This window comes from Saccostrea cucullata, unplaced genomic scaffold (genome assembly GCF_032062105.1).
Source record: "Saccostrea cucullata isolate Sc308-1 unplaced genomic scaffold, CSIRO_AGI_Scuc_v1 ctg709, whole genome shotgun sequence".
Taxonomy (NCBI): Eukaryota; Metazoa; Mollusca; class Bivalvia; order Ostreida; family Ostreidae; genus Saccostrea; species Saccostrea cuccullata.
This window is the reverse complement of record NW_026926516.1, coordinates 78,719-106,627: the sequence shown is the minus strand read 5'-3', so window position 1 is coordinate 106,627 and position 27,909 is coordinate 78,719. Positions and strand designations below refer to the sequence as shown.

Below are 27,909 nucleotides of genomic sequence, written 5' to 3'. Positions count from 1 at the left end.
CATGTTTTAATAATTGAGGAATTTGATATATGCATAATTTTCATTTTCAACCAACAAAAGTATAAACTACATAATACCAAATTTTTAGTGCTTTCGGTCTTTTTAACTGCATGTGTCCCTTATTGTTTTCTTAGAGTGGACCAAAGCCAAATTAACTGATATATATGTTTTTTGATAAGGACACAGTAAGGATATTTAAACCTAAGAAAAACACTATATATATCAGTAAAGTTTAGAAGAGTCTTTTGAATAGCAAATCCTCTGCAAACTTACAACCACAAAAACATTTTATGAGGTCAGAGAACTATTTGCGGAAGGAGTCATGTGAGCTATTTACTCTGTGTTTTGCAATACAATTTCTACTCTGAGATTACATCCTGTCTTGTGTTAAGTTAACTTGATTTAAGTTTGCTGTCTTTCACAGATTCAAAACTTCCTAACAATGGCAACGTATCCAGGTATGTAAATTTAATTACCATTTTAAATTATAAATACAAAAACAAATCTGTTCTTTTGTTGTACTCGAGATACATGTATTTAGGGTTTCATTTTGCTCAGGAAAATGATTTTCTGTTAAGGCAAATGGGTTATTAAATCAAAAGGTATAAGTCCATAGTTAATGCATTACAACGATAAATAATGCGAAATCAGAAGACATGATATGGAACACACAGATACTTAGCATAAAAGAATTTTTTTTTCTAAATTTTGTCCTTCAATAATTAATTTTATTGATTGAGATCACACCCTTCCTTTTTTAAAAAAAATATTTTGATTCATATTTATAAAAAAAAGATACGATGCTTATATTTTTGTCAACTTTATGTTTGTGCATATGCATACATTCATGGAAATACTATCTTATTTGAGTTCGGGCCAGAGCAAAGTTCAATCAATAGCACTTGCGGTTAAACTTATCTAAAAAGAAGTTTAAAAACCTTTATACAAATGGATAAAAAAATCGATTTCAAGCTGAATTTAACATATCAAACAGATTCAAACAGAATTTAAAGTATTGCACAAGAATTTTTTTAGATTACATAAATATATTTCGAAATCAATTAATTATGATCAAAGGTAAATATAATTTTAATAAATTTTGAGGGAGGAACACAAGGATAATTTCTTCAAATATCGAAGGCAATGAAAAAGTAAGCATCCTGATTAACCGGTCACAATTGTAGCGATTCCCTTGTCATAGTAGAATAAACATAAAAATCTAATTTAGCTTGAAGTTAATGATCTAATAAATTATTGCTATGACAGTCGTCAATCAACGTTAGACTTACATCTACTTACAAATAAAAAAAAAAAAACTCCATTAAAACATAACAAATTGGGAGCAGTGCAAATATGGATCTCTTTTAAAAATCATAAGAGTGGGATGAACTGCCGTGGAGGAATAAGTATCCCTGTCTATACTGGTCAAACATGTCCAGTTTAAATGTGTGTATAATCTCCTAACAATGTGTCTGAAAATCGTCAATCAGCATTCTAATAAAAGCAAATAATGTTTTATTTGCAGAAAGTTCATTGAACTGACCACAGAATTTGCAAAATGTTGACGTAAAACGGGATTGTTTGATATCTGTGTTTAATCAACTTCTTTGTCAAAAGATTATCACGGTTTAGAAAGTATTTGCACAGAGAGCATGCTTTTGTAAATATTGTATAATCAACTGAGAGGCATAAAATCCATAAGCAGGTGATAATAGAAAATTGCTACATACATATAAATCACATTTTTTCATTTATGAAGTTTTGTTAGGTTACCGTTTTTTTCTATTAAATTATTATTTTTAAACTTTTTTACAGCTACAACCGTTGTTATGCATCATCACCAACCTAACATACACATGTTCAGGGAGCTTCCTGTACGCATGCGCTGTCAGTACTGCAGCGCAGAGATTACCACCAGCACAACATACGAAACGGGAACACTGACATGGGTCATTGCTGGTATTTTGTTGCTTTTTGGGTAAGTATTTTACTCTGTATTACTCCTTAAAAGTTTGATTAAATAACTCTTATACAGCATGAACATTTCCTAGAGCATTTACATAATTTCAAATTTTCTTGATTACAAAAAATACGATAAAACGGTTGTAAATGGAAAAATTAAGGCTTTCTCCCCAATCGGGGGGTGGGGGTGGGGGTGACTGGTTAAATTGTTTAATTTTGAAATCATCAGAAACAAAACTTTGAAAGATAAGAGAACTTATTATGCCTATTTTAAAAAAATTACACTGTAATACAGTATAAATACAGAAATAACGAACAGTAATAATTATCAAAAGTCCATCCAAAAAATATTAACCAGACCTTCAAAATTATCAGAGGTGGCATCAGGTGCCAAGAAAGAGTATATGTCGAATGATCACACGTACAGAAGCAATATATGGGACATTCAATTTCACCTTTAAAAAATCCCCATTTGGAGGGAATGGTAAACAGAAATTGCCATGTGCAATAGTTTGTTTACTAATGTGATGACTTTTTTAAGCGGTTAGCTAGCTAACCGCTTTATGGCATGGGCTCCAAAAAACCGGAAACTTCCATAAGGCGCTACCTATCGACATCGCTTTATCGCACGTAACCTTATCCTTCTGCAACCAAAACCGGAAACTTCCACAAGGCGCTACCTATCGACAACGGTAACTTCAGCAAAGCGCTTCCTATGATTTGTATACTGTTGGCGTAATACGCCCCCTGGTGAAAGATTGACAATAAGCTGTGTACGAAGAGTGGCTATTATAACGATTTTATCGAATTCTTATTAGTATTTACCAAAGCATTGACAATACTTAGAACACTAACTTCAAAGAACTGAGAATTTCGTCCTTATTACATGTACATAGTGCGATCGCGATTTATAGCAACTGTTAGTTTATTTTTGAAAGTTGAACGATACGATTAGTTATACAGCAGGTTGAAGGTTATTACAGACTGCAAAAACATCAGCAAATCTCTCGATCGAGTTTGATTTTCCTTGCCAAAGTATTAAGAAACACCATTTATTAAGTCAAGTCATACCTGAAAAACGTTTTTATAAAAACACCGAATACATCTGCAAGTTTTACACTTTTTGTAACGTTTTTATGGAAACAATAGGATTGCCTCCACAATGAAACGTTTGTTTTCTTCTCTTGTCTAATAAACAGTTTTAAAAGCTCAGCTCCCAGGGGTAAATTCTCTGCTCCGTCTTTGATAATTTATTACATGTACAAACGATCATAAGGGATCACTTACTTTTAGTTTTGAAAAAAATAATGGGGCACTTAAAGTAGTAAAATTAATTTTGAAAAAAAAAAAATGGATAAATACATATTAATTTTAATCGGCATTGTGACCCTCTTCTAAAAATCAACCGATATTATTATTCACAAAAGAATGAGGTATGAAAAATCTTGGCAATTAGCAACAATTTAAAATTTATACTTAGGGGAGATCCGTCCAATTCTGGACACGGGGTAATTCCGGACAAATAATACAGTCTTTCTCTTTTGTCTTATTTTTCGGTAATTCTGTATGGTTGATTAAAAATGTTTATTTTTAAGTTTTGAAAATTTGATCAATTCCGAGGGAACGTATTATTAGCTGTGAAAATACTTTTTAAATTTGAATTTGTCCAGTTTGTCGATCATTATTTTGAGCGTTTGAGAAGAATTAAATTAAGATACAGGTGTTTAGAGGCACACTGATAGAAAAGAAATCAGTGTATATTGTTTAACCGACATATTGAGGAAAGTGACACTGATAACTTCTTAAGTTACACTGACTTTAAGTGTACATTTGAATTTTTAAATACTAGTATTTTTTGATTAGACAACTTTCCTTTTCACATGTTTTATTTGAGAGCAATATTGCATGAAGAGTATATGGCAAATACACATTATGTCCTTATCTAGACATATTGTGCAAGACTTCTTTTAAATGATTCTCATATACAATTTACTTTATTCGAACATTTACTTGTTTGAAAAGTCAATATTAAAGTACATTTCATAAAGCTTGATAATCTTGTTTACTCGCCAGTCTTCCCGTACAAGTAGTAGTTCATAATAGAGAGGTTTAGTTACACGTTTTGCGACGAACTTGTACGGGTGACGTCATCAATTGTTGTGTTCTTCGACGTCATGACGTCAAATCCGACGTGTAGCTACAAGTTTAGAACGTGTAATACTCTGTCCACACGTACGACGTAAACGGGTAAAGTTATGAATTAAATTCTTTATTTTTTGATGCAGTTGATTTATTTTTGTGCAAATAGCATTTGGTTTTAACAATGTATTGATGCATTAAATTTTATTCCATGCCTCCTTTCTAGACGTTATATGATTAAGCCTTCACAATTTATTGTTTTCAAAAGGTTTTCTTTTGGACTCTCCCCCCCCCTCCCTTCATCCTCCACAAAGTGCAAAATGTGGTCATTTTTTATCGTCAAATAAATGATTTTTGTGATTGCTTCCAATTTTAAAGTGATGCAGAATTAAAAGCTTAATTGTCCTGAATATTTAGAGCGATTCACTGCATTAAGATGACAATACATTTAATAATTTTTGATAGTTTATGATATCTATGACTAGAGTAAGTATAAATTCTATTTCACCATTGATTTGTCTAAATTAAAAATAATAAATACAATGCCGTTCAAATAATTTACTGTTCAATCACGAAATTTGCATACGTACACGTGTACGTATAACTAAATCATATTATTGACTTTGACGTCAAATAGAACGTGTACGTCAATGTTACGCGTACACGTTGTTACGTCACTTGTAACTAAACCACTCTATTATTACTAAACGGAAGTATTCAGTATCTGTATAAAAATACAGAATGATCAATGATCGATTTAAGAAGAAAAGCTGACTCCTGAAAGTTCAAGAGGTGGGATCCGTTGCCTAGAAGAAGTAAGCATCCCTCGTTGACAGGTTATACCCGCGATGAGCCTACACAACTGGAGCTCTTTGATATCAATTCATTTACAAAGTCTCTGCTCAGTCATCCTTTTTTTCTCTGACTAGCCAGCTGTAGCTCTACACTACTCCAAATCCATTATTCTAAAGAATTTAATTTGTCATTTTTTTTAGTTGTTTGCTATATTAGGCTTTACAATTACCTAACTTCAGATTCAATAGAGCATGAAAGACAATTAAATTTTCAACATCAACATAATTGTTTTCATCCAGAGAACGATAGGATGCCACCAAGAGAGAACTTTTAAAAATGCACTTCCTGTCTTTCAAACTGAAGAAATCTCATGTTTAAATTTTGAAACATGCATTTCAATCTAATTAAAATTTATTTAAATGTTCCAAATCCGCTACTGCTTCTCAAACATCTAACATCCCATTCGGGGTCACATCAGAGCGACCTTTCGATTATGAATACATGTACTAGTAAACACAAAAACTTTGGCCATGTAGATTCAAGCCTCGGTAAACAATTCTCAAATTAATTCCACGGCTACATATCATCATTAAGGTCTTCCGTCTTCACGGAAGACCTTCTAGTGATTCTACTGTTTCTTATTAAGGTCTTCCGTCTTCACGGAAGACCTTATAGTTATTGTACTGTTTCTTATTATTATTATTAAGGTCTTCCGTCTTCACGGAAGACCTTATAGTGATTCTACTGTTTCTTCTTATTATTTTTCCGTACATCTAATTTTGTGCACGCGATTTCTCGAAGACTACTGGATGGATTTTTATGAAATTTGCAGGAACAATGTGTTGTTATCTGAAGTTATTTTATCCGAGAGATTTTTTGGAAATTCCTGTCTGGTGCCAAGTTACGGACAATTTTCTGATTTTAAAATGACATTTTGTCCGCGATTAATCTCAAGAACGGTAAAAGATATCACTGTGAAACTTTCAGGGATTAGTACTTTCCAGGACGCAATCTTTTGTACGTCGTCTCTACTTCCTGTCGTTACTGCAGACGAATTTAAAAAGTCGAATTTTTCAACTTTTTTGTTTTTCAATTTTTTTGAATTATATTAAAATGGTGAATAGAAACCTTTTCAATTAGGCTGAATATATAATTTGTTTTTAAATTGATATATCCAAACTCGAGATATTAACAATAAAAAATTTGAAGCGGGACCAAAATGGCGGCGGTCTCTGTCAATTCCGACATTTCGCAATAGGGGTCTACAGAGGCAGCCGAGTGTTTGCTTGAACGAAAGTAACATAAGGAGCAATGAAATATGAAGGAATACTTGGATTGTCACGGCGTAGGTACGTTGCGCATACATTTATAATTCAAGGCCTCCTTACACGTATTCTTTAATTGGTTTTAGTTGTTTCTCAAAGTAGAAATAGAAAAGAATTAATGTGCAAATGAAGTACAATACCTACTATTTTTTGTTTTGCATCACGGAAACACATAGCTTAAATTGTACATGTAGTTATAAGTAACAGTTTTTCAAGATACAATATACATGTATATAGTAAGTATAAAACGTGACCACTGTTTTCCCATCCACACTTGTGTCATATTAAATTAATAGAAAAGACAACTGTTACAATAAGATTTTTTTTTTTAAAAAAAGACAATTATTTTTAAAAGACCGTTTAATTGACTTCATATAAACATTTTTTTTTCTCAGTGCAAGTTATTGAACATAATTGAATCTTATTCCTTGACCCTCGTAGGGCGATCGAGGCATTATTTTTTTTTCGCTGAAACACACAACTTTCTTCATGAAAGTGTAGGTAATTGGAATAATCCACTTTCGTGATTAACAGGAAAATTATAAAAAAAAAGAATTAACCATCTCACCTATTTAATAGAACATTCCAAGGGAAAGGCGCTAAGATTTACTCGTGGCGTTTGGCGCGAAATTATGAATAGTGACCCTCCATTCATAATTCCAAGACAGATTAATTGTTGCAGAATTACATGTACATACAAGTGAATTTAGAGAAGTTGTTCAAATAGCGTAATCGATAAGCGTATCGGATTTTCACGCTAGTGACCCGTTTCAATTACCAGTGTGTCCAAAAAATGTCTAATAGATTTTCAGCTCGATTTTAAAGTTATTTTTTGGAATCAGACGGAAGACTTCTCGTTGCTCGCAACGAGATCGATTCTAGTTAAGGTCTTCCGTCTTCACGGAAGACCTTATAGTGATTCTACTGTTTCTTATTAAGGTCTTCCGTCTTCACGGAAGACCTTATAGTGATTCTATTGTTTCTTATTATTATTATTATTATTTTTCTTATTTTTTTGACTTTCTAATTTTGTGCACGCGATTTCTCAAAGACTACTGGATGGAATTACATGAAATTTTCAGGACAGATGTGTTGTAACATGAATTTATTATATCCGAGAGAAAATTTGGAAACTCACTTCCGGTGCCAAGTTACGGACAATTTCCTGAAATTAAAATGACATTTTGTCCGCGATTAAACTCAAAAACGGTAAAAGATATCAACATGAAACTTTCAGGGATAATAGATCGTGATATCTATCATCCAGGACGCGACATTTCGTTCGTCGTCTATACTTCCTGTCGTCAGGAGAAGCAAATTGAAAAAATCGTATTTTTCAACTTTTTTGTTTTTCAACATTTTTTATTCATTTTTGGAATGATAATAGAGACCCTTTGATCAATGCTTACTATATAATTTGTTTGAACATTGGTTAATCAGAACTCTAGATATTTATATTTGAAAATCTGAAGCGGACCCAAGATGGCGGCTGTCTCTGTCAACTCCGCCATTTCGCGAGTAGGGGTTTATGGAGGCAGCTGAGCGTTTGACTAAATGATACATGACAAGTAAAAAAACTACATGGACTTTCACCCTTCAGTACGCTGCAATTCACTGACAATCTTAAAACTTAATTTCCGTTTTACTGCTTTAGTGTAATTGTGGTAGATAAGTGTGTGTAATGTATTAAATTTACTTTCTTAGCGTCGAAACAAATAAAGGCGATAAGAAGTTGTTTAATTTAATATTTAATTTCATTGAAGCTATGACACCTGTTCGATAGATCAGTCTATCATATAGATCTTTTTGAGAGGTTTCCAACGGTATATTTCTTGTGATTTTTAATGCACTAATTCAGAAACTATTAGCTCATATCTATAAGCATTCTGTTTTGACAGAACATGTCCTCGCGTTTTAGAAGTAAACAACTTATATTTAGTTACAATGGTGGACATTTAACGATGGCTGTGATTGGTCAACCAATGATATGACAGCTTATATATTGATATCCTCCATTTTGAATATTTGAACCGTACGCGCATCCTAATTGCGCATGTGACGTCATTATTCTAGAACATTCCTATTTGTCGGTATATAAGTCGATCAGATTAACCGGAATTCTATTTTACGCTATATAAGTCATTCCGATAATACGATAATCGGATATTACGATAAATTCCTGCTTTTGATGAATTTCATCGAAAATTATAATTTTCAGATATTGCTCGTTTAATTATATCTCTACAACTCGGACGGAAGACCTTCTCGTTGCTCGCAACGAGATCGCATCTAGTTATTATTATTATTATTATTATTTTTCCGTACACCAAATTTTGTGCACGCGATTTCTCGAAGACTACTGGGTGAATTTTCATGAAATTTACAGAAATTATGTGTTATTATCTGAAGTTATTTTTTCCGAGAGATTTTTTGAAAATTCGCTTCTGGTGCCAAGTTACGGGACATTTTCTGAAAATAAAATGACATTTTGTCCACGAATAAACTCAAAAACGGTAAAAGATATCAACATGAAACTTTCAGGGATTATAGATCGTGATATTTACCATCCAGGACGCGACCTTTCGTTCGTCGTCAGTACTTCCTGTCGTTAGGAGAAGCGAAATGAAAAAATCGGATTTTCTAACTTTTTTGTTTTTAAATATTTTTTATTTATTTTTGGAATGATAATAGACACCCTTTGATTGATGTTTACTGTATAAGTTGTTTGAATATTGGTTAATCTGAACTCTAGATATTAATATTTGAAAATCTGAAGCGGGTCCAAGATGGCGTCTGCCTCTGTCAACTCCGCCATTTCGCGAGTAGGGGTTTGTGGAGGCAGCTGAGCGTTTGATTAAACCATTCTTACATAAGGATACATGAAATGTAGAAAACTACTTGGACTTTCACGTAGTAGTACGTTGTAATTACGTGTCAATCTTAAAACTTAATTTCCGTTTAACTGGCCTAGATACGATATGTAATATGTACAATGTGTTAAATATACCTTCTTAACGTCGAAATAAAATAAAGGCGATAAGAACGTTTTATTTATTTAATTTCATTGAAGCTATCACACCTATTTAATAGATCAGTCCAAAGAAAAGACGCGAATATTTACTCGTGGTGTTTGGCGCGAAATTATCAATAGTGGCCCGCCTATTATAATTCTTAGACAGGTGTACTGTTGCAAATGTATACACAAGTATATTTAGAGCAGTAGCTTAATGGTTTGCGCGTTAATAGATCACGTAGTAATTACGTTACAATTCTGTGTCAAACTAAAGATTTATTCCAGGGTCTTCTCAAACGTCTTCTGTAACTGGTTTTGGTTGGTTCTCAAAGTAGAAAAAGAAAAGACTAAATGTGCAAATGAGAGATACCTATTATCATTTGTTTTGCAAGACGGAAAAACAGATCTTAAATCATAGTTATAAGTTATAGTTTTTCAAGAAACAATATCGATGCATGTATATAGTAAGTATAAAACGTATAACCACTGTTTTTCCCATGCACACTTGTGTGATATTAAACGAATAGAAAAGACAAAAATAAGAAAACCATTTTAATAAGATCGTCTAATGGAGTTTATATTAACATTCTTTTCTCAAAGATCTGAATCAAGTTATTGAACATAAATGGTATCTGATTCCTTGACTGTCGTAGAGCGAGGCAGGCATGTTTTTCGGCGAAACATTTCAACCTTTTTATGAAAGTGTAACTAATCGGCATAGTTCACTTCTGAGACGGGAAATAAAAAAAAATTAAATTATAGTCATTTCACTGCTTTTGTGTTACTTTTCTACAGAATGTGTACAATGTGTTAAATATATTTTCTAAACCTCGAAATGTAGGCTATGAGAACGTTCGTTTTTTCTTAATTTCATTGAAGCTATCACACCTTTTTAATAGATCAGTCCAAAGAAAAGGCGCAAAGATTTGACGTGGCGTTTGGCGCGAAATTATGAATAAAGGCCCGTCTTTTATAATTCTTAGACAGGTGTACTGTAGCAAAAGTATACACAAGTACATTAAGAGCAGTAATCCCAATAGCGTAATGGTTAGCGCGTTGGGGATAAAAGGGGAAAAAAGCGAATTGGATTTTCACGCTGGCGACCTGGATTCAATTTGTGACCAAAATGTTTAATCAATTCTCAGCTCGACTTTACGAGTTTTTTTCCAGAATCAGACGGAAGACCTCTCGTTGCTCGCAACGAGATCGTGTCTAGTTCTTTTTATTATTTTTTTGACTTTCTAATTTTGTGTGCGCGATTTCTCGAAGACTACTGGATGGAATTACACGAAATTATCAGTGAAGATGTGCTGTAACACGAATTTGATCTCTCCGAGCGATTTTTTGGAAATTCCTTTCTGGTGCCAAGTTACGGACAATTTTCTGAAATGAAAATGACATTTTGTCCACGATTAAACTCAAAAACGGTAAAAGATATCAACATGAAACTTTCAGGGATTATAGATCGTGATATATACTATCCAGGACGCGACTTTATGTTCGTCGTCGGAACTTCCTGTCGTTAGGTGAAGGGAATTGAAAAAATCGCAGTTTCTAACTTTTTTGTTTTTAAATATTTTTTATTTATTTTTGGAATATTGATAGTGACCCTTCTATTGATGCTTACTATATAAGTTGTTTGGATATTGGTTAGTCTGAACTCTAAATATAAGAATTTGAAAATCTGAAGCGGGTCCAAGATGGCGTCTGCCTCTGTCAACTCCGCCATTTCGCGAGTAGGGGTTCATGGAGGCAGCTGAGCGTTTGATTAAACCATTCTGACATAAGGATACATGAAATGTAAAAAACTACTTGGACTTTTACGTAGCAGTACGTTGTAATTACGTGTCAATCTTAAAACTTAATTTCCGTTTCACTGCTTTAGTTTAACTGGGCTAGATACGATATGTAATGTGTACAATGTGTTAAATATACCTTCTTAACGTCGAAATAAGATAAAGGCGATAAGAACGTTTTATTTATTTAATTTCATTGAAGCTATCACACCTATTTAATAGATCAGTCCAAAGAAAAGGCGCGAAGATTTACTCGTGGCGTTTGGCGCGAAGTTATCACTAGTGGCCCGCCTTTTATAATTCTTAGACAGGTGTCCTGTTGCAGATGTATACACAAGTATATATAGAGCAGTGCTCCCAATAGCTTAATGGTTTGCGCGTTAATAGATCACGTAGTAATTACGTTACAATTCTGTGTCAAACTAAAGATTTATTCCAGGGTCTTCTCAAACGTCTTCTGTAACTGGTTTTGGTTGGTTCTCAAAGTAGAAAAAGAAAAGACTAAATGTGCAAATGAGAGATTCCTATTATCATTTGTTTTGCAAGACGGAAAAACAGATCTTAAATCATAGTTATAAGTTATAGTTTTTCAAGAAACAATATCGATGCATGTATATAGTAAGTATAAACCGTATAACCACTGTTTTTCCCATGCACACTTGTGTGATATTAAACGAATGTTAGACAAAAATAAGAAAACCATTTTAATAAGATCGTCTAATGGAGTTTATATTAACATTCTTTTCTCAAAGATCTGAATCAAGTTATTGAACATAAATGGTATCTGATTCCTTGACTGTCGTAGAGCGAGGCATGTTTTTCGGCGAAACATTTCAACCTTTTTATGAAAGTGTAACTAATCGGCATAGTTCACTTCTGAGACGGGAAATAAAAAAAATTGAATTATAGTCATTTCACTGCTTTTGTGTTACTTTTCTATAGAATGTGTACAATGTGTTAAATATATTTTCTAAACCTCGAAATGTAGGCTATGAGAACGTTCTTTTTTCTTAATTTTATTGAAGCTGTCACACCTATTTAATAGATCAGTCCAAAGAAAAGGCGCGAAGATTTAACGTGGCGTTTGGCGCGAAATTATGAATAATGGCCCGTCTTTTGTAATTCTTAGACAGGTGTACTGTAGCAAAAGTGTACACAAGTACATTTAGAGCAGTACTCCCAATAGCGTAATGGTTAGCGCGTTGGGGATAAAAGGGGAAAAAAGCGGATGGGATTTTCACGCTGGCGACCTGGATTCAATTTGTGACCAAAATTTTTAATTATTTCTCAGCTCGACTTTACGAGTTTCTTCTTGAATCGGACGGAAGACCTCTCGTTGCTCGCAACGAGTTTCGTTTCTAGTTATTAAGGTCTTCCGACTTCCTTCGGAAGACCTTATTGTTTTCCTTCGGTTTTTTATTATTAGTATTAAGGTCTTCCGACTTCCTTCGGAAGACCTTATTGTTTTCCTTCTGTTTTTTATTATTATTATTCTATTTTCATAGTACAGCCGATATCTCAGCTATGCGTGGACAGATTTCAAAGATTTTCTCAGGGAAGATGCATCATGGGAATATCTCCAGACGTGTTTTTCATTTTTTTGAAATTTACTTCCGTTCGCGATTTTGGGGGATTTTTGTATTTTTTAAAAGGCATTTTCCAGCAGTTTTCTCGAGAACGGCTAAAGATATGAAAGTGAAACTCACTGAGGTAATAGAACATAGAACTCCATTATGGGCAACGACCTTTATTTTTCGTCGTCGGCACTTCCGGTCGTAAACGGAAGTGAATTCAAAAAGTCACATTTCTCAATTTTTTTGTTTTTCAATATTTTTCTTTAGTATTTACAGGGATTATAGTGTCTATTATGAGAATTCTAAACATGTATTTAGTATCTTGATGCGTGCATCTATTGAAAAGATATGACCAAACCAAGCTTTGTCCCACTGTCGGGGGTTCGAATCCCGCTGTGGGCGTTGAAATTTTTTTTTCTTTGTTTCTGTCTTTTTTCAGTTGCAAATAACTTTTCTCTCTTTTTCAACATGTACGGAAGATTTTGCCGATTTTGAAACACTATTTTTTGAGATAATTTGAGGAATACCTGTAATAATTATGAGATATGTTAAGAGGCTGCTGTAAATGAACGCAAACGAAAAAAATACATTCTGAAATTTTATGGGATGACGCAGCAATGAATTCTAACGAAAATCGGTAGGAAGACCTGCTTGTTGCACCAGCAACAAGAACGCATCTAGTTATTATTATTATTATTATTATTATTATTATTATTCTTTTTTCATAGTACAGCCGATATCTCAGCTATGCGTGGACAGATTTCAAAGATTTTCTCAAGGAAGATGCATCATGAGAATATCTCCAGACGTGTTTTTCATTTTTTCGAAAATCACTTTCGTTGGCGATTTTTGGGGATTTTTGTATTTTTTAAAAGGCATTTTGTCCAGCAGTTTTCTCGAGAACGGCTAAAGATATGAAAGTGAAACTCACTGAGGTGATAGAACATCGAACACCGTTATGGGCAACGACCTTTATTTTTCGTCGTCGGCACTTCCGGTCGCAAACGGAAGTGAATTCAAAAAGTCCCATTTTTCAACTTTTTTGTTTTCAATATTTTTCTTTAGGATTTACAGGGTTTATAGTGTGTCTTATGAGAATTCTAAATATGTGTTCAGTATCTTGATGCGTGCATAGATTGAAACGATATGACCGAACCAAACTTTGTCCCACTGTCGGGGGTTCGAATCCCGCTGTGGGCGTTGCAAATATTTTTTTTTGTTTTTGTCTTTTTTCTTTTGCAAATTACTTTTCTCTCTTTTATTACATGTATGGAAGATTTTGCCGAATTTCAAAAGCTATATTTTGAGATATTTTGTGAAATAATTATAATAATTATGATCTGTGTTGAGAGACTACATTAAATGAGCGTAAACGAAAAAAATACATTCTGAAATCTATTTCTTGTGATGACACAGCATAGAACTCTAAAGAAAAGTGGGTCGGAAGACCTGCTTGTTGCTCTAGCAACAAGAACGCATCTAGTTATTATTATTATTCTTATTTTTTCCCCCAAAATTTTGTGCAGGCGATTTCTCGAAAACTAATCGGTGGTTTTCTATGAAACTTTCAGGAATTATGCGTCATTATATGAACTTTGTTCATCAGAAGGAAAATTCTCACCTTCGGTTCCAAGTTATGGACAGTTTTCTGATTTTAAAATGGATTTTTGTCCCCCCCTTTTTTACGAAAATGGTGTAAGATATTAACTGGAGACTTCTTAAAGATAATAGATGATGACTTTTAGATATGTGAAATCACCTTTTCGTGTGTCGTCAGTACTTCCGGTCGCTAGCGGAAGCGAATTTAAAAAGTGCGTATTTTCTAACTTTTTTGTTTTTCAATATTTTTCATTTATTTTTGGAATGTTAATAGAAACCATTCTTATAATGCTAACGATATAATTTGTTTGAACATTCATTAATCCTAACTCTAGATATTAACATTTAAAAATCTGAAGCGGGTCCAATATGGCGGCTGCCTATGTCAACTCCGACATTTCGCAATAGGGGTTTTCAGAGGCAGCCAAGCGTTTGATTGAACGAAAGTAAATAAGGATAAATGAAATGTAAAGGAATACGGGGATTATCACGACGTTGTTACGTTGCAATTCTGTCTCAAACTAAGTTTAAATCGATGGTCGTCTCAAACGTCTTCTATAATTGGTTTCGGCTGGTTCTCAAAGAAGAAAAAGAAAAGAATAAATGTGCAAATGAAATACATACCTACTATCATTTGTTTTGCGAAAAAAAAATAGATCTTAAATCATAGTTACAAATAATAGTTTGAAGAAACAATATCGATGTATATAGTAAGTATTAAACGTTATCTCTTGTTTTACTCATGCACACTTGAGTCATATTAAACTAATAGGAAAGACAAACATAGTAAAACCACTTTTTAGCAGAATTGAGTTTATATTAATATTCTTGTCTCAAAGAATAGATTTAAGTTATTGAACATAAATGGTATCTGATTCTTTGGCCGTCTTCAGGCGACAGATGTTTTTCGGCGAAACATTTCAACCTTTTTATGAAAGTTTAATAAATAATAGGGATAGTTCAGTATGGGGATAAACAGAAAATTTTTAAAAGTAAAAAAATTATAGCAGTTTTGCTGATTTAGTGTAACTAATCTATCTATGCATAGAATTTGTAAATGTGTTAAAAACAATTTCTTTACCTTGAAATTTTAGCTATAAGAAAGTTCTTTTTTTATTTCCATTGAAGCTATAACACCTATTTAATTGGACATTCCAAAGAAAAGGCGCGAAGATTTACTAGTGGCGTTTGGCGCAAAAATATTAATAGTAACTGCCTTTCATTATTTAGAAATATATGAAAGTAGATTTAGAGCTGTGGTCCCAATAGCGTAATAGTAAGCGCTTTGGATTTTCATGCTGTCGACCCAGGTTCAATCCCCTTTGTTTCCATGAAAGTTTGATCACTTTTTCAGCTCGATTTTGCGGGGTATTTTTTCAGAATCAGACGGAAGACCTCTCGTTGCTCGCAACGAGTTTCTTTTCTAGCTATTGATACTGTCTTACGTTGAATTAAAGTAATTTTGGAATCAATTTCATGTATAGTCTGCAGACTGGCATCTGCACGTGAATAATGCAAACGAAAGAGCACAAACTATACAAGATACCCACACGTCATACATAACACAGCTTATGCAATGCATATTTTGTTTACTACAAAACTCCTCGGGTGTTTTGGTTCGGTGGTGAAAACAAGAAACCCATCTGAACTATAAGCCAAGATTTCGGAGGAACCGTTTTCTTTGGCTAATCGCAGATTCACTCTTACATGACCCCAAATATGATGTTGTTAGATGTTTGAGAAGCAGTAGCGGATTCGGAACATCTAATTTTAATTAGATTGCATCCATCTGTGACATCAGTTTGGAATGTTATTGGTTTTACTATTAAGTAAAGTATTACAAAAACAGAATGCCTGTTATTTTTTCTCTGATAACATTGGACAAAGATATGCATACTTAAATATCATCATTTCATGCACTTTTTTCGGTACATATTAGATGAAAGCATGCTAACCGCTTTTCAGTACTTTCAGTACTTTGATTTATTATAGGCTTTGGCTGGGCTGTTGTTTGATCCCGTTCTGCGTTGACGGATGTAAAGACGTCGTCCACAGGTGTCCGAGTTGTCAACAGGTGGTTGGCAAATTCAACAGGATGTAGCGCATGTCTACAGAAAGTCAAAAGTGCCATAGATTATTCTAAAGGAACAGAGAGATTAATTTTATCGAAGGTCAAAAAAGTGTGCCATACATATTATACACAGTATACACATTATTTTTTTTTACCAGAGTGCAGAATCTGTGTGTTGCATACTTTCTACTTTTCTTCTTAGGATTAGCTGTGATAATTTTCATTATATTGTGATATTTTACTATTGTTCAATTACAAAAAAGTTTTATGTGTTAATATATTTTTCATGTTTTATATTTGATTTTATTTATATTTTCTTTAAAAACTGACAACATTGTTTCTGCTTGTAAGCTCTTTATTTTGATACTCTGGATTTATTTCCCTTACTTATGCAGCAATAAACCCCAAACACCGTCATAAGGGGGTTTAAAATTATATCGCAGTTGATAAAATAAGCAAGAGCATGCTCTACGTACGAGCAATTTCTAAAAGAGGTAATTATTGACAAACAAATTGATAAACAAGAAAATCAACGCTCTCATTTAAAGCATCATTCAGCATATTCTGTGGTCGATACGATGACCCTCTCAGCAAATACCATCTATCATTATGTAAAAGGTAACTGATTTTTTTCCCAATAAAAATCGTTAGGCCATTATTTTGACATTGAACTTTCTACAGATTTTTTTCCTTTACCCGATCGTGACAAGGAACGCAAAACAAGTGAGGCCAGTCCTCCAAGGCATCTGATCCCACCTCTGATGTTTTAGGGATCCTTCTTTGCTGTGGTCCGAAAACATTCTGTGTGTGTGATGTTTACATCCCACAAATTATTCGACACTTAAGAGGATACTCCTTAGACGATAAGTTTTTAAACCGAGGCGGACTACTGAGAGATAAGTTGGTGTTACAGGGATTTCAACAAACTCGTTATAAAGTCAGCAAATACTATGGTCGTCATAATGACTATGTTTGCAAATATGACCTACTATCGGGTCGTATTTTCGCCTTCGTTTATACTGAATTTGATTTCGGAATGGTCCATCTACACTGGGTTCACTGCGGGTGTGTCCGGTCGAAAGGGATGCTTATTTCTCCAAAGAACCTGAATCCACCTCTGGTATTTACATGTGTCCTTCACAGAATTATCTTGTTTAAATTTTATTGGGACTGATCACCATTCGTTATCTTCAATCTTTTTATAAATATGGATATAGTTCTCCTACGAAAATAACACAAAGAACAGTCCTATTTATAGAAATGCTTTATAAATTCATCATCGACAGTCTTTATTGCTAGACAACCACTTCTCTTTTTTACCACTGTCAACAGCCAAAAAAGACAGCTCTCAAAAGCAAAATCACATCGCAATGTTGGGGACTGCAATTAGGAAAGACTGCAAAAAGTGGATATGATTACTTTACTACCGATATACTGACATGTCTTAAGGTATTCCATCCTTATAAGACTCATTTTATCCCTTAAGTTATAAAATACGCTGGTATTAATCTTAAGTATAGGAAAGTGAAATAGGATTTAGCAAAACATTATTGTTATAATATACTAGTAAGTACAGTGATTTATAGCTGCAAAAATGTATTTATGGTTTTATATATTTGTCTTTGACCATAACGATACAGATCCCGTAGTGCAAAAAATGTGCAATTTACGGCACAAGATTTTTTGCGCACTTCTTGGGAGAATTTCTCCCCTTTCCAACTTTGGTAAATCATCTACCTTTCCCTTCATAATTCCAGACACATTCATTAATCAATTTGTATATTTTGTCCTCCTCTAAACCTTTAATAGTCTCCAATACAGGCGATAAACTAGAGCTGCTCTTGATTTGAATTGTCTGCGTGAATTGTGCACAGTAAATTCTAATTTAAGCGAGTTTATCGCTTGAAGAGACGACTAAAAAGTGCAGGGAGGTGGATAAAGTATACAGATTTATTAAAAAATGTGTCTAGGATTATGGAGGGAAAGGTAGATGATTGACCAATGTTGGAAAGAAATTCTCCCAAAAGTGCGCAAAAAAATCTTGCGCAGTATAATTGCACATTTTTTTGCTGTGTTATGGTCAAAGACAATAGATAAAACCTAACGCTACAGTTTGCAGCTAAGTGATCTAATTACATTGAGTAACTAATTGATTAAAGAAGATCTTTATAGAAAAATAGTCATTTAAACAAAAAAATTAAATATAAGCATGCCAATACATGTTATGCTGCAAAATGCCTTTAATCATTAGAAAAAGATTTTTTACGAATTATTTTTTTTTCTAGAAAGGGTTTATAACAATGTACAATTGAATTTGAATGAAATGAAGTATGGGAGGATAGCACTTTAAGGGCATGTTAAGTTCATTTATCATAATAAATTTCGCTCATATTCGTTCTTTCAAAGAAAAACATGAAAATAGAATTTATATTATATAAATACTCCATGCAGTTGAAGGTAACCTTGAAAATTTCTACCCCAGGAGAACCCTTGTCAGTCAAGTTAATAATGAATTTCTCGAGGTGAAAATTCTCCACGTTACTCTCACCTATATGCTGTAGTTTTGGTTTTTTTTTTATATTAAACTGAATGTTTTATACAAATAAATATGACACTAAACCGTGCGATCATAAATTCTGCACAGTCAATATTTTTTGGAATATCACCCGTCGTCAAGCAGTGTTGATTGTTGCTACGCTGGAGGGTGTGGTTTCATAATTCAGAGGGTAATAGTTTTTTTTTTCAAATGTTTCTCGACAAATTAGATTCAACTAATTTACATGAAGTATATTATTATAAATATACCGGGTTAACAACTCGCACATAAATCTTTTATGCATTCAACTTCATGGAATCTAAGGCTGTTAGGGGTGAATTACCTTAAATGAATTGCAACTAGACAAAGTATAATACAAAATAACTCACAGATCGGATAACTTGAAAAACAAACATCAATCAGATAAGATTTTAGAACTAAGGTTGTTCGAGAGCGCAGTCAGAATTACAAAAGAATTTGAGTTTTATACCTCGATTGTTTTTACGGACCATCTAGAAAAAAATTATTACATAAAAATAGCAAAAAGAAAAAAACCTTACCAGCTCAGCTGCCAACAGAAAAAAACAGCTGGTAAGTCTAAAAAAAATAGAAAGTCGACTTTGGAAAGTGATTTGAAAACGTATTTTTTAATAAAAAACTATAGCTAGTTGTTCTTGAATTTTAGCAATAAGTAAACGTTTGGAGACGAACAGACCAAGAATGAATAGTTTTATAGATTGCATTCAGATCGTTCTGTTTGTCGTTTTAACGTCTATTTTTTTTACTCAAATGGAGACGTCACCACTTGCCGGTGGGGGCTGCATATTTTTTTTACCTAAGCTCGGCACTTATACGTATCAAGAAAAAAAAAAGGAAATACCTTACTAGGTTTATATGAAAGGATTGAATTATTTGATTTTGACCTTGTAAAATTAAAATACGGCATAAAAAATCAAATCAACTCGTCTCATTGAAATCAAGCACATTTTCAATAACGCAAATGTCGCCCGCGTGGTGTAGTGGTAAGAGCGTCAGCTCTATAGTCCCTAAGTAAAGAGTTGATCCTCACGTCGCGCTGTGGGATGTAGAGATCTTTCTGATGGATGAATCCGTATAAATTGATGTCCAGTCTCACAGTAGGTGCTGGCACGAAAAAGATCCCTCACTGCTAAATGGCCTATAGGACAAATAATGCAGCTCTTCACCGGCAATTGGTGGCGTCTCCATATGAGTCAAAACTCTCTTAAAAAACACAAACAAACAATAACGGGAAAAAGTAGAATAAAAAAAAAAATTGTACAAGTCACTAACCCCAAATAATATTTTTATTATGTGCAGATACGCCCCCTTTTGTCATGATTATGACTTCGCCCATTAAGCATCTACAAATAACCAACAATATTACATGTATAATGGTTGAACAAAGACATTTTATCGAATATGCCACCTTTTTATTCCAAATGTGTTTTATGTCACTACGTTATTGATGACAAGAAACACAGTATCACAAATAAAAAAAAATAAATTATGGATCCTTTCCTTTATTTCGCTTGACGTTACTTTTAAAATATTCTCTATTTTAAAGGGATTAATTTAATTTGGGTTGTAATGCGTTATTTGATGGGATAAAAAAATAATCTATATTGTATAACCTGGATTACTATCCTTCAGAATTATACAGATCTGATTGGTTTAAAGCATGTCACGTGAGAATTATACAGTCAATCTGATTGGTTTAGAGCATGTCACGGTAGGAGAGGCAATTCGTGATGTCGACAACACACTTGAAACCCAGCTTGCTCGCTTGCGCTATTCATTGTCATCTGAAGGGTGACAACAGTTGTCACCCTGCGCGTGACGGAGACATCACGAATTGTTTCACCTCACATGACATGCTCTTAACCAATCAGATTGACTGTATAATTCTGAAGGATAATAATTGTTGCTAAAGCACTTTAGGGAGGAAGATAATAATAAAAACTTATCTTATCTGGAAATTATAAAAACTACAAATCTCGGGACGCGTTTGATTGTCACTTCCTTGCATTTTTTTACAAAGTAAATGTTATCCTTAATTAATGATTGATTGATTATATACTGTTTAACGTCCCTCTCCAGAATATTTCATTGATATGGAGACGTCACCTTTGCCGGTGAAGGGCTGCAAATTTAGGCCTATGCTCGGCACTTACGGCCTTTGAGCAGGGAGGGATCTTTATCGTGCCACACCTGCTGTGACACGGGGCCTCGGTTTATACGGTCTCATCCGAAGGACCGCCCCATTTAGTCGCCTTTTACGACAAGCAAGGGGTACTGAGGACCTATTCTAACCCGGATCCCCACGGGGCTATCCTTAATTAATACTTACAAGCAAAAAAAAAGTAGAAGATTTGTTGCGTATTAATGAAAAATATTAAAATTGTAATTCAGAAAATTCAGAGTAAAAATGTGAGAAAGCAAAACAACTCACTAGTATTGTCATGTAGTCTGTGCTTAATGATGTGTGCAGAATTTAACAAAATGAACACACCCGGTCAAACGTCTTGCAATAAGTTAATTTTAGCTGTACAGTGTAACACGTCATTTGATGGGATAAAAGAGTTCGTCCCCCTGTTTGCAAAAAACAATTTACATGTAGTTCCCTGTGTTTGTCCATGTGGTGGCTGTGTAACTTATCTACAGGGCCTAAAGCTTTTTGACGTCAAAAAATATTACGTCATAATTACGTCATAATCAAAACCTCAATCTCATGAAATTAAAACTTACGGTGAGTATTATTTTCCGTTTATATGTTTATTTGTGGCATCTCTGTAATTCTTGCATTAATGGTCCATAATATGGACAGCTGTGCTGACAATTTAAAAAAAAAAACGCACTCTCATTTGATTCTCATTCATGTAACGTTATGATTTAGCAAATAACTATCTCCTTCTTTGGCATTTGCGACCGCTTATCATGAAATTAAGAGCGCTATAAATTAAAGTAGATTTGATCATGTGACATCTTCATTCCATCGAAACATATGAGATTTATTCCTTATGTTTACAGTTTTTTATAATTAATGCATGGGTCGGATACCTTAAAGTGTTTTTTTCTTCTGGATATTAGGTACATGAATTATCTATTATAAATACTCTTTATTCAAGGTACATGTAATAGATGAAGGCATCGCAAAGTCGCAAAACAAATTTGCTGTAGCACATATAATTAAAGTAAAATTATTTAGTGCATTATGGAATGGTACATTGGTCTTTTATTCCTGATTGTGATACTGGCTGTTACATTCTTTTACTTTGGCCGGGATCAACTATATGTCAGCCACAAGAACTTAGATGGAAAAACAGTCCTTGTAACTGGTGCAGCCAAAGGCAAGTTTTTTTAATCAATATATCAAAACAAACAAACGAACGAACAAACAAACAAAAAGCACAAAAAAAATCAAACAAAAAAAATTAAACAAACAAAAAACATCATACTGGGAGTATATCTCCTGACTTTCTATTTGATATGTTCTTTTTAACGAATTACTTAAAGAATTTTTTTTAAAGTTTTGTGTGAGTTATTGGTGTGTAAATCACATAGACTTGTCACGTACGCATATTTCAGGAAGCGCGAATAATATGCCTACGTGCAAGTCTCTGTGATTTACACACCAATAATTCACACCTAACTTAAAAACATTCCTTATAATTACATTTTACATGTTTGAAAGCACCAAAAGTATACTCAATATTTGAATTTCTCGCTGTCCTATATCGTTGAATTTTTACTAACATAGCTTTAGCTTTGTTGTGACGTCAAGTTAGCACGAGTTTCTCCATGCATATTTATACGCATGAGTATACACGGGAATGATATTCAAATCAATTTCCCAGTTTGCTTAGTAGAAAAACATAGGCTAACATATAGCGTTGCAATACTGGACATTAAAGCATTGAAATTATTAAAAAGAATTGACAATTTGAAGTATTATTTTGCAGGAAAAGGATTCGAAATAGTGCTTGATTTAGCTAAGAGAAATTGTCGTATAATTATGACGTGTGCAGACAAGAAAGATGGCGAATCTGCCAGGCAGCGAATTGTACAGCGGACCGGAAACACGAATGTTGTGTACAGGGAACTTGACCTCAGTCTGATGTCATCAGTGCGCGCTTTCGCTACGTCATTTAAAATTACAGAGAAAAAGCTGGATATTCTAATCAACAACCAAGAATTGTGCAGTGAGTGACTATATCTTTAATTTTGAGACTCAACAAACAAAAACATGATGCATATACACTAATAACCCTTTTTACAGGTTTTGAATAGAATTACATTATTATTAAATCCCTAAAATATAAGGGATTGTAGATTTTCATTGGTGCTGAGATATGCGACTGCATGTGCCATTTTATACAAAATTTTACACTTTTAATGTTTAAACATTATCACAAAATCTTCTTTTTATAATTTATTCTTACTTTATTAGATAATAGATTTGAAACTCATTTTACAGCCAGGGAAAAAACAATGACAAAAGAAGGCCTCGATTTAATCTTTGCCATAAATTATTTTGGACCGTATTTGCTGACAACTCTATTACTAGGTATGTTTGAACTAAAAATACTGAAAAGGGGCACAACTCAAATTTCTAAAATCAATATTCAGTTTCCGACGCTTTAATAGTGGTGGTTCTCGACACATAAATATCAGCCATTAACAAGAATTTCAATTAAATTCTAGATTTATTGAAGAAGTCACACGGTCGCGTTGCAAATGTCGGCTCTGTTCTTCCTGCATCCACAGAATTGGACTGTGAAAATCTAAGAGCTGAGAAGGGTTTCCATAGTCAGCGGTTCTATCAATCTAAGCTGGCGTTATTATTATTTACCAAAGAGCTGGCAAGACGCACAGAGGATTCAGGTTTGAACAGACAAAGTATTCTAAGATGCGGAATATTGTTTGGAAAGAAAGCTAACTAAAAGCACACTTCTGAAGCATTTATATCTAAATTTATAAGCATGCAATGGTAGTTTCATTTTTTTTTACGGATAGGCGTCACTGTAACATTTGTACACTCGGGACTAGTGCAAGCAGAACTTTACAGAGACGTATCATGGGTGTATCTTTTTCTGCAGTCCATCATAACAGGGCGATATGTAAAGGTACCGATAATTTTACCAAATTGAGTATTGTCTTAATGAGATAGAAGTTATTTCATAAGGTAAACGTATTATCTACCCTTTTTAGACGACGATAGAGGGCGCCACAACTATTTTGTTCTGCGCATTGGATGACTCGGTGCAGACAGGAGGCTATTACATGAATTGTCGTCTGACTGACCAAACTGTGTGGGTCCCCAAGTGTGCTTATGACGAGGGTTTGGCCAGGAAACTCTGGGAGATCAGCGAAAGACTCACAGCAAGTAGTGACGTCATTGGTCAGCTCAGAGAGAGGCTATCAAAGGGGACTTAGTCCAAAGTCGTTTTACTATAACAGTAATTAACTTATAAATATCTCTATATCAACAACACAAAGTGTTAAAATTTGACATTTTTAATTTACGATTATATTTACATATTACTCATAACATGTTTCATAGTATGTTAAAAAAATAAAAAAAATAAAAAAAACATACACGTGAAATTTCTAAGTCATTAACTTGGCAAGAAATTAATTTAAAGAATAATTTTGTATGTGGGACAAAACCAACAGGAAAAATTGGTTTTATGGAATATTATAAAAGATTGTACATGGATTTTACATGCATAAAAGTTTACAATACCAATGTAATTAAATTAACAGACATACAAATGTAACATACATGTATTATAATTAAGCTATGAAAATGCGAAAACGTGTGTCTCTTTTTAAAGTACAATCTACTAATTTTCAAGCCAACAAGAACTCGCATGGACAGAGAAATTTTGAAGCATTTTGTTGAGATGTTTGATTTTTAAAGGTACTATATAATATAAATAAATAATTTAATAAATAAATACAATTTCTGTGCATCAATACGTTGGGATAATCCCCTGTCTTCAAGCAATGTCGACTGTTGCTACGCTGGCGGGCTGGTTTTTATTAAACAGAGGGTAAAATATACTAAACACTTTTTTCTTTCAATAAATCAGATGAAACAAATAAAAACTAAAGTATAATATTAATAAAATAGATATATGTGTATATTCATTTGATGGATAGACTTTTAAAATCATTTTCAGATCAGCAGTAAAATATAAGTAAACATACTTCTAAAATCTATAGTTTTCTTTTAAATTGATATGATAAACATCTAAACGTCAAAGAATATACTTTACGTAAAATTAAAATAAGCATAAAAATACATGTATATAATCTTAACAACGATCTTTTCAAGAGTAAGATGGAAGAAAAAAGAGCACCTTACTGATAGTATACAGGTAGCACAACAATTGTAAATCAAAGAAATGATTTATATACAACCACCTGTATACCTGTAATAAAAATATTATTATAAAATGCATTAACTAGATACGACAACAAGATTTACATAAATTGATGCGTCAAGTTTACACGCGTCATGACTTGTATTAAACTTTTGGACGCGCTAAGATTACATGCGTCGATAGACGCCCACTTGGGCCTTGCAGTTTGGACAAGTATGAATGACGTCTTTACATCCGTCAACACAAAAAGGAATCAGACAGCATGGCCAGCAACTGTAAATAAGAACGCAAAAAAGTGTACGCCATTGTTTCATAGTAAGTCACAAACTAAATATATTTATTTACACACACAATAATTGCTAGTCACGCTCTGTCTCTACAAATGGGACCTAGAGTTTGTTCAACAACATCTGTCACTGCGATTTAATCTAATTAAATTTCCTACTGGGGGGGGGGGGGGGGGGCTGATCACATTTCAATAAATCACAATATAAAAAATATTTTACCCAAGCACGCAGAGGATTCCCGCAATGAGCCACGTCATCATTCCAACCTCAAACGTGGTGGCCGTAACGATGTCAGCGCGACAGGAAGCACACGTGACTCTGACAGGACACTCGCGCATCACCTGAACACCACATGCCATCACCGCTACCGGCTGCGCCACAACTGTCTGGGCTACAGGACCAAACAAATGCCAGAATATTTTTTCGGATGAAAATGTTTGTGAGGAAATTTTTGAAATAATTCTTTATTCATTGAGGAACAATAATCAACAGTGTTCATTTTTAAAATTTTATTGAAAATAGAAGATAACTAATATTTTCAACACATTAAACGTCATTTACAGGTCAATATTTATACATGTACTGTAATTATATCACTGAAAAATTCAATCTTCGTTTATTTTTTTCTTCTAATTTTACCGATACCTTAGATAAAAGATACACACTCAAGACTGTCATGAAAAAATATTTTATTGAAACCTATTCAATTAAACCGTGAGTGAATATGATACTAGAAAACATTTCGAAGTGTATTTCTGCAAATATCTAATATCCAAGTGCAAGTGAAATATCCACTTGAAACAGCGGTTACCATAGTAAACTTACCCGGGGGTGGTCCGTATCCCATCTGTTGAGGTGGTGGCCCGGGTGGGGGGTACCCTTGTTGGGGTGGGTAACCCGGCTGAGGAGGCGGGTATTGAGGCTGTGACATTATAATGTCCTTACGGTATTCTAAATATGAAAAAAAAAACGACAGATACAAACACTGGTAAATAACTGAAGAAAACAAACTGCTAACTAAATTAAGATAAATGTTTACTGATATTCAAATTTTAAATCAAGTCCAGTTGCTTCTCTGCAGCATTTGTCATAGAATTAAAAATTTACGTTTTTAAAATATAAATGTTTATACGAAGATAGTGACAATTCAACGATCTACATCAGACCCCTTCTTGGACCCCCACAGCCAACAAATGGTCAGCAGATCATATACAGTTCATACAAAACACCGTCTACTTGCCTTAGGCAAGTCCCGATCATGTCCATATTATATCGACCCCACCGTAACAACCGTTAGCTGTTACAAAAATAAGTTTTTATTTTTTATCCTCTATAACATTTATCATATGACACATTTCTCTTCACAAAATTCTATACGGGATGATGTATGCTATTGCAAGATGGTTTCTTACACTCTGTAAGGTCAGACAAGGGTGTGGCGAGAGAAACAATGAACACAAATTGATAATGAAACGTCTCTTTCCATTACAAAGACTTGCACGATATGTTTATTTTTAAATGACAAAAAATGAAATATGCGTAAGGAAATGACAGTGACAGGAAAAAAGGTTGCTACTCTTACCTAGACTGGAGCTTGTCTTTGTTGTTACTGATGATAAACCATCGAAGCATCGATTATGAGTTACGGACTCCCATTCCTGTAATGAAATTATTAATCCATTATCTTATAAATCGTCACATCGCTTCCGCTAAAAAAGAGAATACATTTATTTGTCAGGTGTTGACAAATCGTGCTCGCTTGAATTACCAAAGAAAATTAAGAAAATACCTTACTGCAATGAAAAAAAAGAGATAATTCGCTCCAATTAGTTTCAGTGTGACCGTCTACCAAAAAAAAAAAAAAAAACCTGAAATTTTGAGCAAGTATGAATTTTAAAAAATTGTAGTTGATGTTACTTGCAGTATTAGTCATAGTTTACGTTAAAATAATTTTATGTACGTCAAAACTCATCTTGTGTGTTTAGACTGAAAACTATGGAATGAATGTTTTTTTTTGCTTTTTCTAAATAAATATCAATCATTTGATTGTGATACGGACCATAAGTTTTCTTCTTTCCCTGCTGACTTGAAAGACCCCAACATTGCCGACATTGTCATTGCAACTACGTGGAAAATCAGCGCTTACATGGAGTTTTTGTTGCTTACAGAAGGCTGTAATACTTTGTATTGTAATTACCTCCCAGCATCCAACTTCCTGTCGCTCTCTTGCAATAATGTCACGTAAGCTCTAAATATCCAAATCAAGTAAGCTCCAAATCACTATCGGGGTATATTGTTTACGCTTAAATTGTGACATTCGCATAATTCGAACAATAAGTATGCAGAAAGTACATTGTATTGCCACTGTTTGCATTTAAAAAGTTATCAAATTGAGAATGTTTAAT

The 27,909-nt window shown here is 33.7% G+C and overlaps 3 protein-coding genes across 4 annotated transcripts; 2 read left to right on the top strand and 1 right to left on the bottom strand.

Annotated features, from left to right (window-relative positions):
- The first annotated feature begins 255 nt into the window (after positions 1 to 255).
- LOC134271915 (lipopolysaccharide-induced tumor necrosis factor-alpha factor homolog) lies at positions 256 to 16,611 on the top strand. Its single transcript, XM_062754141.1, has 3 exons — positions 256 to 458; positions 1,816 to 1,978; positions 16,196 to 16,611. The coding sequence occupies exons 1-3, from the start codon at positions 443 to 445 to the stop codon at positions 16,302 to 16,304; spliced, it is 288 nt and encodes a 95-aa protein (XP_062610125.1). The 5' UTR covers positions 256 to 442; the 3' UTR covers positions 16,305 to 16,611.
- Positions 16,612 to 21,961: 5,350 nt separating this feature from the next.
- On the top strand, positions 21,962 to 24,786 carry LOC134271916 (retinol dehydrogenase 11-like). Of its 2 annotated transcripts, XM_062754143.1 has the most exons (6): positions 21,962 to 22,178; positions 22,791 to 23,030; positions 23,306 to 23,395; positions 23,533 to 23,712; positions 23,845 to 23,954; positions 24,040 to 24,786. In XM_062754143.1, exons 1-6 carry the CDS (start codon positions 22,043 to 22,045, stop codon positions 24,262 to 24,264), a joined length of 981 nt encoding a protein of 326 aa, XP_062610127.1. In that variant the 5' UTR covers positions 21,962 to 22,042; the 3' UTR covers positions 24,265 to 24,786. The 2 variants fall into 2 exon arrangements, with proteins under 2 accessions (XP_062610127.1, XP_062610128.1); XM_062754144.1 differs by lacking the exon at positions 23,533 to 23,712.
- Positions 24,787 to 24,973: 187 nt separating this feature from the next.
- LOC134271917 (lipopolysaccharide-induced tumor necrosis factor-alpha factor homolog) lies at positions 24,974 to 27,205 on the bottom strand. Its single transcript, XM_062754145.1, has 4 exons — positions 27,087 to 27,205; positions 26,330 to 26,455; positions 25,724 to 25,895; positions 24,974 to 25,490 (listed from the first exon to the last, which is right to left on the bottom strand). The coding sequence occupies exons 2-4, from the start codon at positions 26,433 to 26,435 to the stop codon at positions 25,385 to 25,387; spliced, it is 384 nt and encodes a 127-aa protein (XP_062610129.1). The 5' UTR covers positions 26,436 to 26,455; positions 27,087 to 27,205; the 3' UTR covers positions 24,974 to 25,384.
- Positions 27,206 to 27,909: the final 704 nt, after the last annotated feature.

What these genes read in the sequence shown, in the direction of transcription:
- LOC134271915 (XM_062754141.1), top strand. An exon ending in GGTATTTTGTTGCTTTTTGG is followed by an intron (nt 1,979 to 16,195) that starts GTAAGTATTTTA and finishes GATTTATTATAG; the next exon opens with GCTTTGGCTGGGCTGTTGTT.
- LOC134271916 (XM_062754143.1), top strand. Translation starts at nt 22,043, where the DNA reads ATGGAATGGTACATTGGTCTTTTATTCCTGATTGTGATACTGGCTGTT. An exon ending in AAGACGCACAGAGGATTCAG is followed by an intron (nt 23,713 to 23,844) that starts GTTTGAACAGAC and finishes TTTTACGGATAG; the next exon opens with GCGTCACTGTAACATTTGTA. An exon ending in TAACAGGGCGATATGTAAAG is followed by an intron (nt 23,955 to 24,039) that starts GTACCGATAATT and finishes TACCCTTTTTAG; the next exon opens with ACGACGATAGAGGGCGCCAC.
- LOC134271917 (XM_062754145.1), bottom strand. Translation starts at nt 26,435, where the DNA reads ATGTCACAGCCTCAATACCCGCCTCCTCAGCCGGGTTACCCACCCCAA. An exon ending in GGGATACGGACCACCCCCGG is followed by an intron (nt 25,896 to 26,329) that starts GTAAGTTTACTA and finishes TTGGTCCTGTAG; the next exon opens with CCCAGACAGTTGTGGCGCAG. An exon ending in GGAATCCTCTGCGTGCTTGG is followed by an intron (nt 25,491 to 25,723) that starts GTAAAATATTTT and finishes TCTTATTTACAG; the next exon opens with TTGCTGGCCATGCTGTCTGA.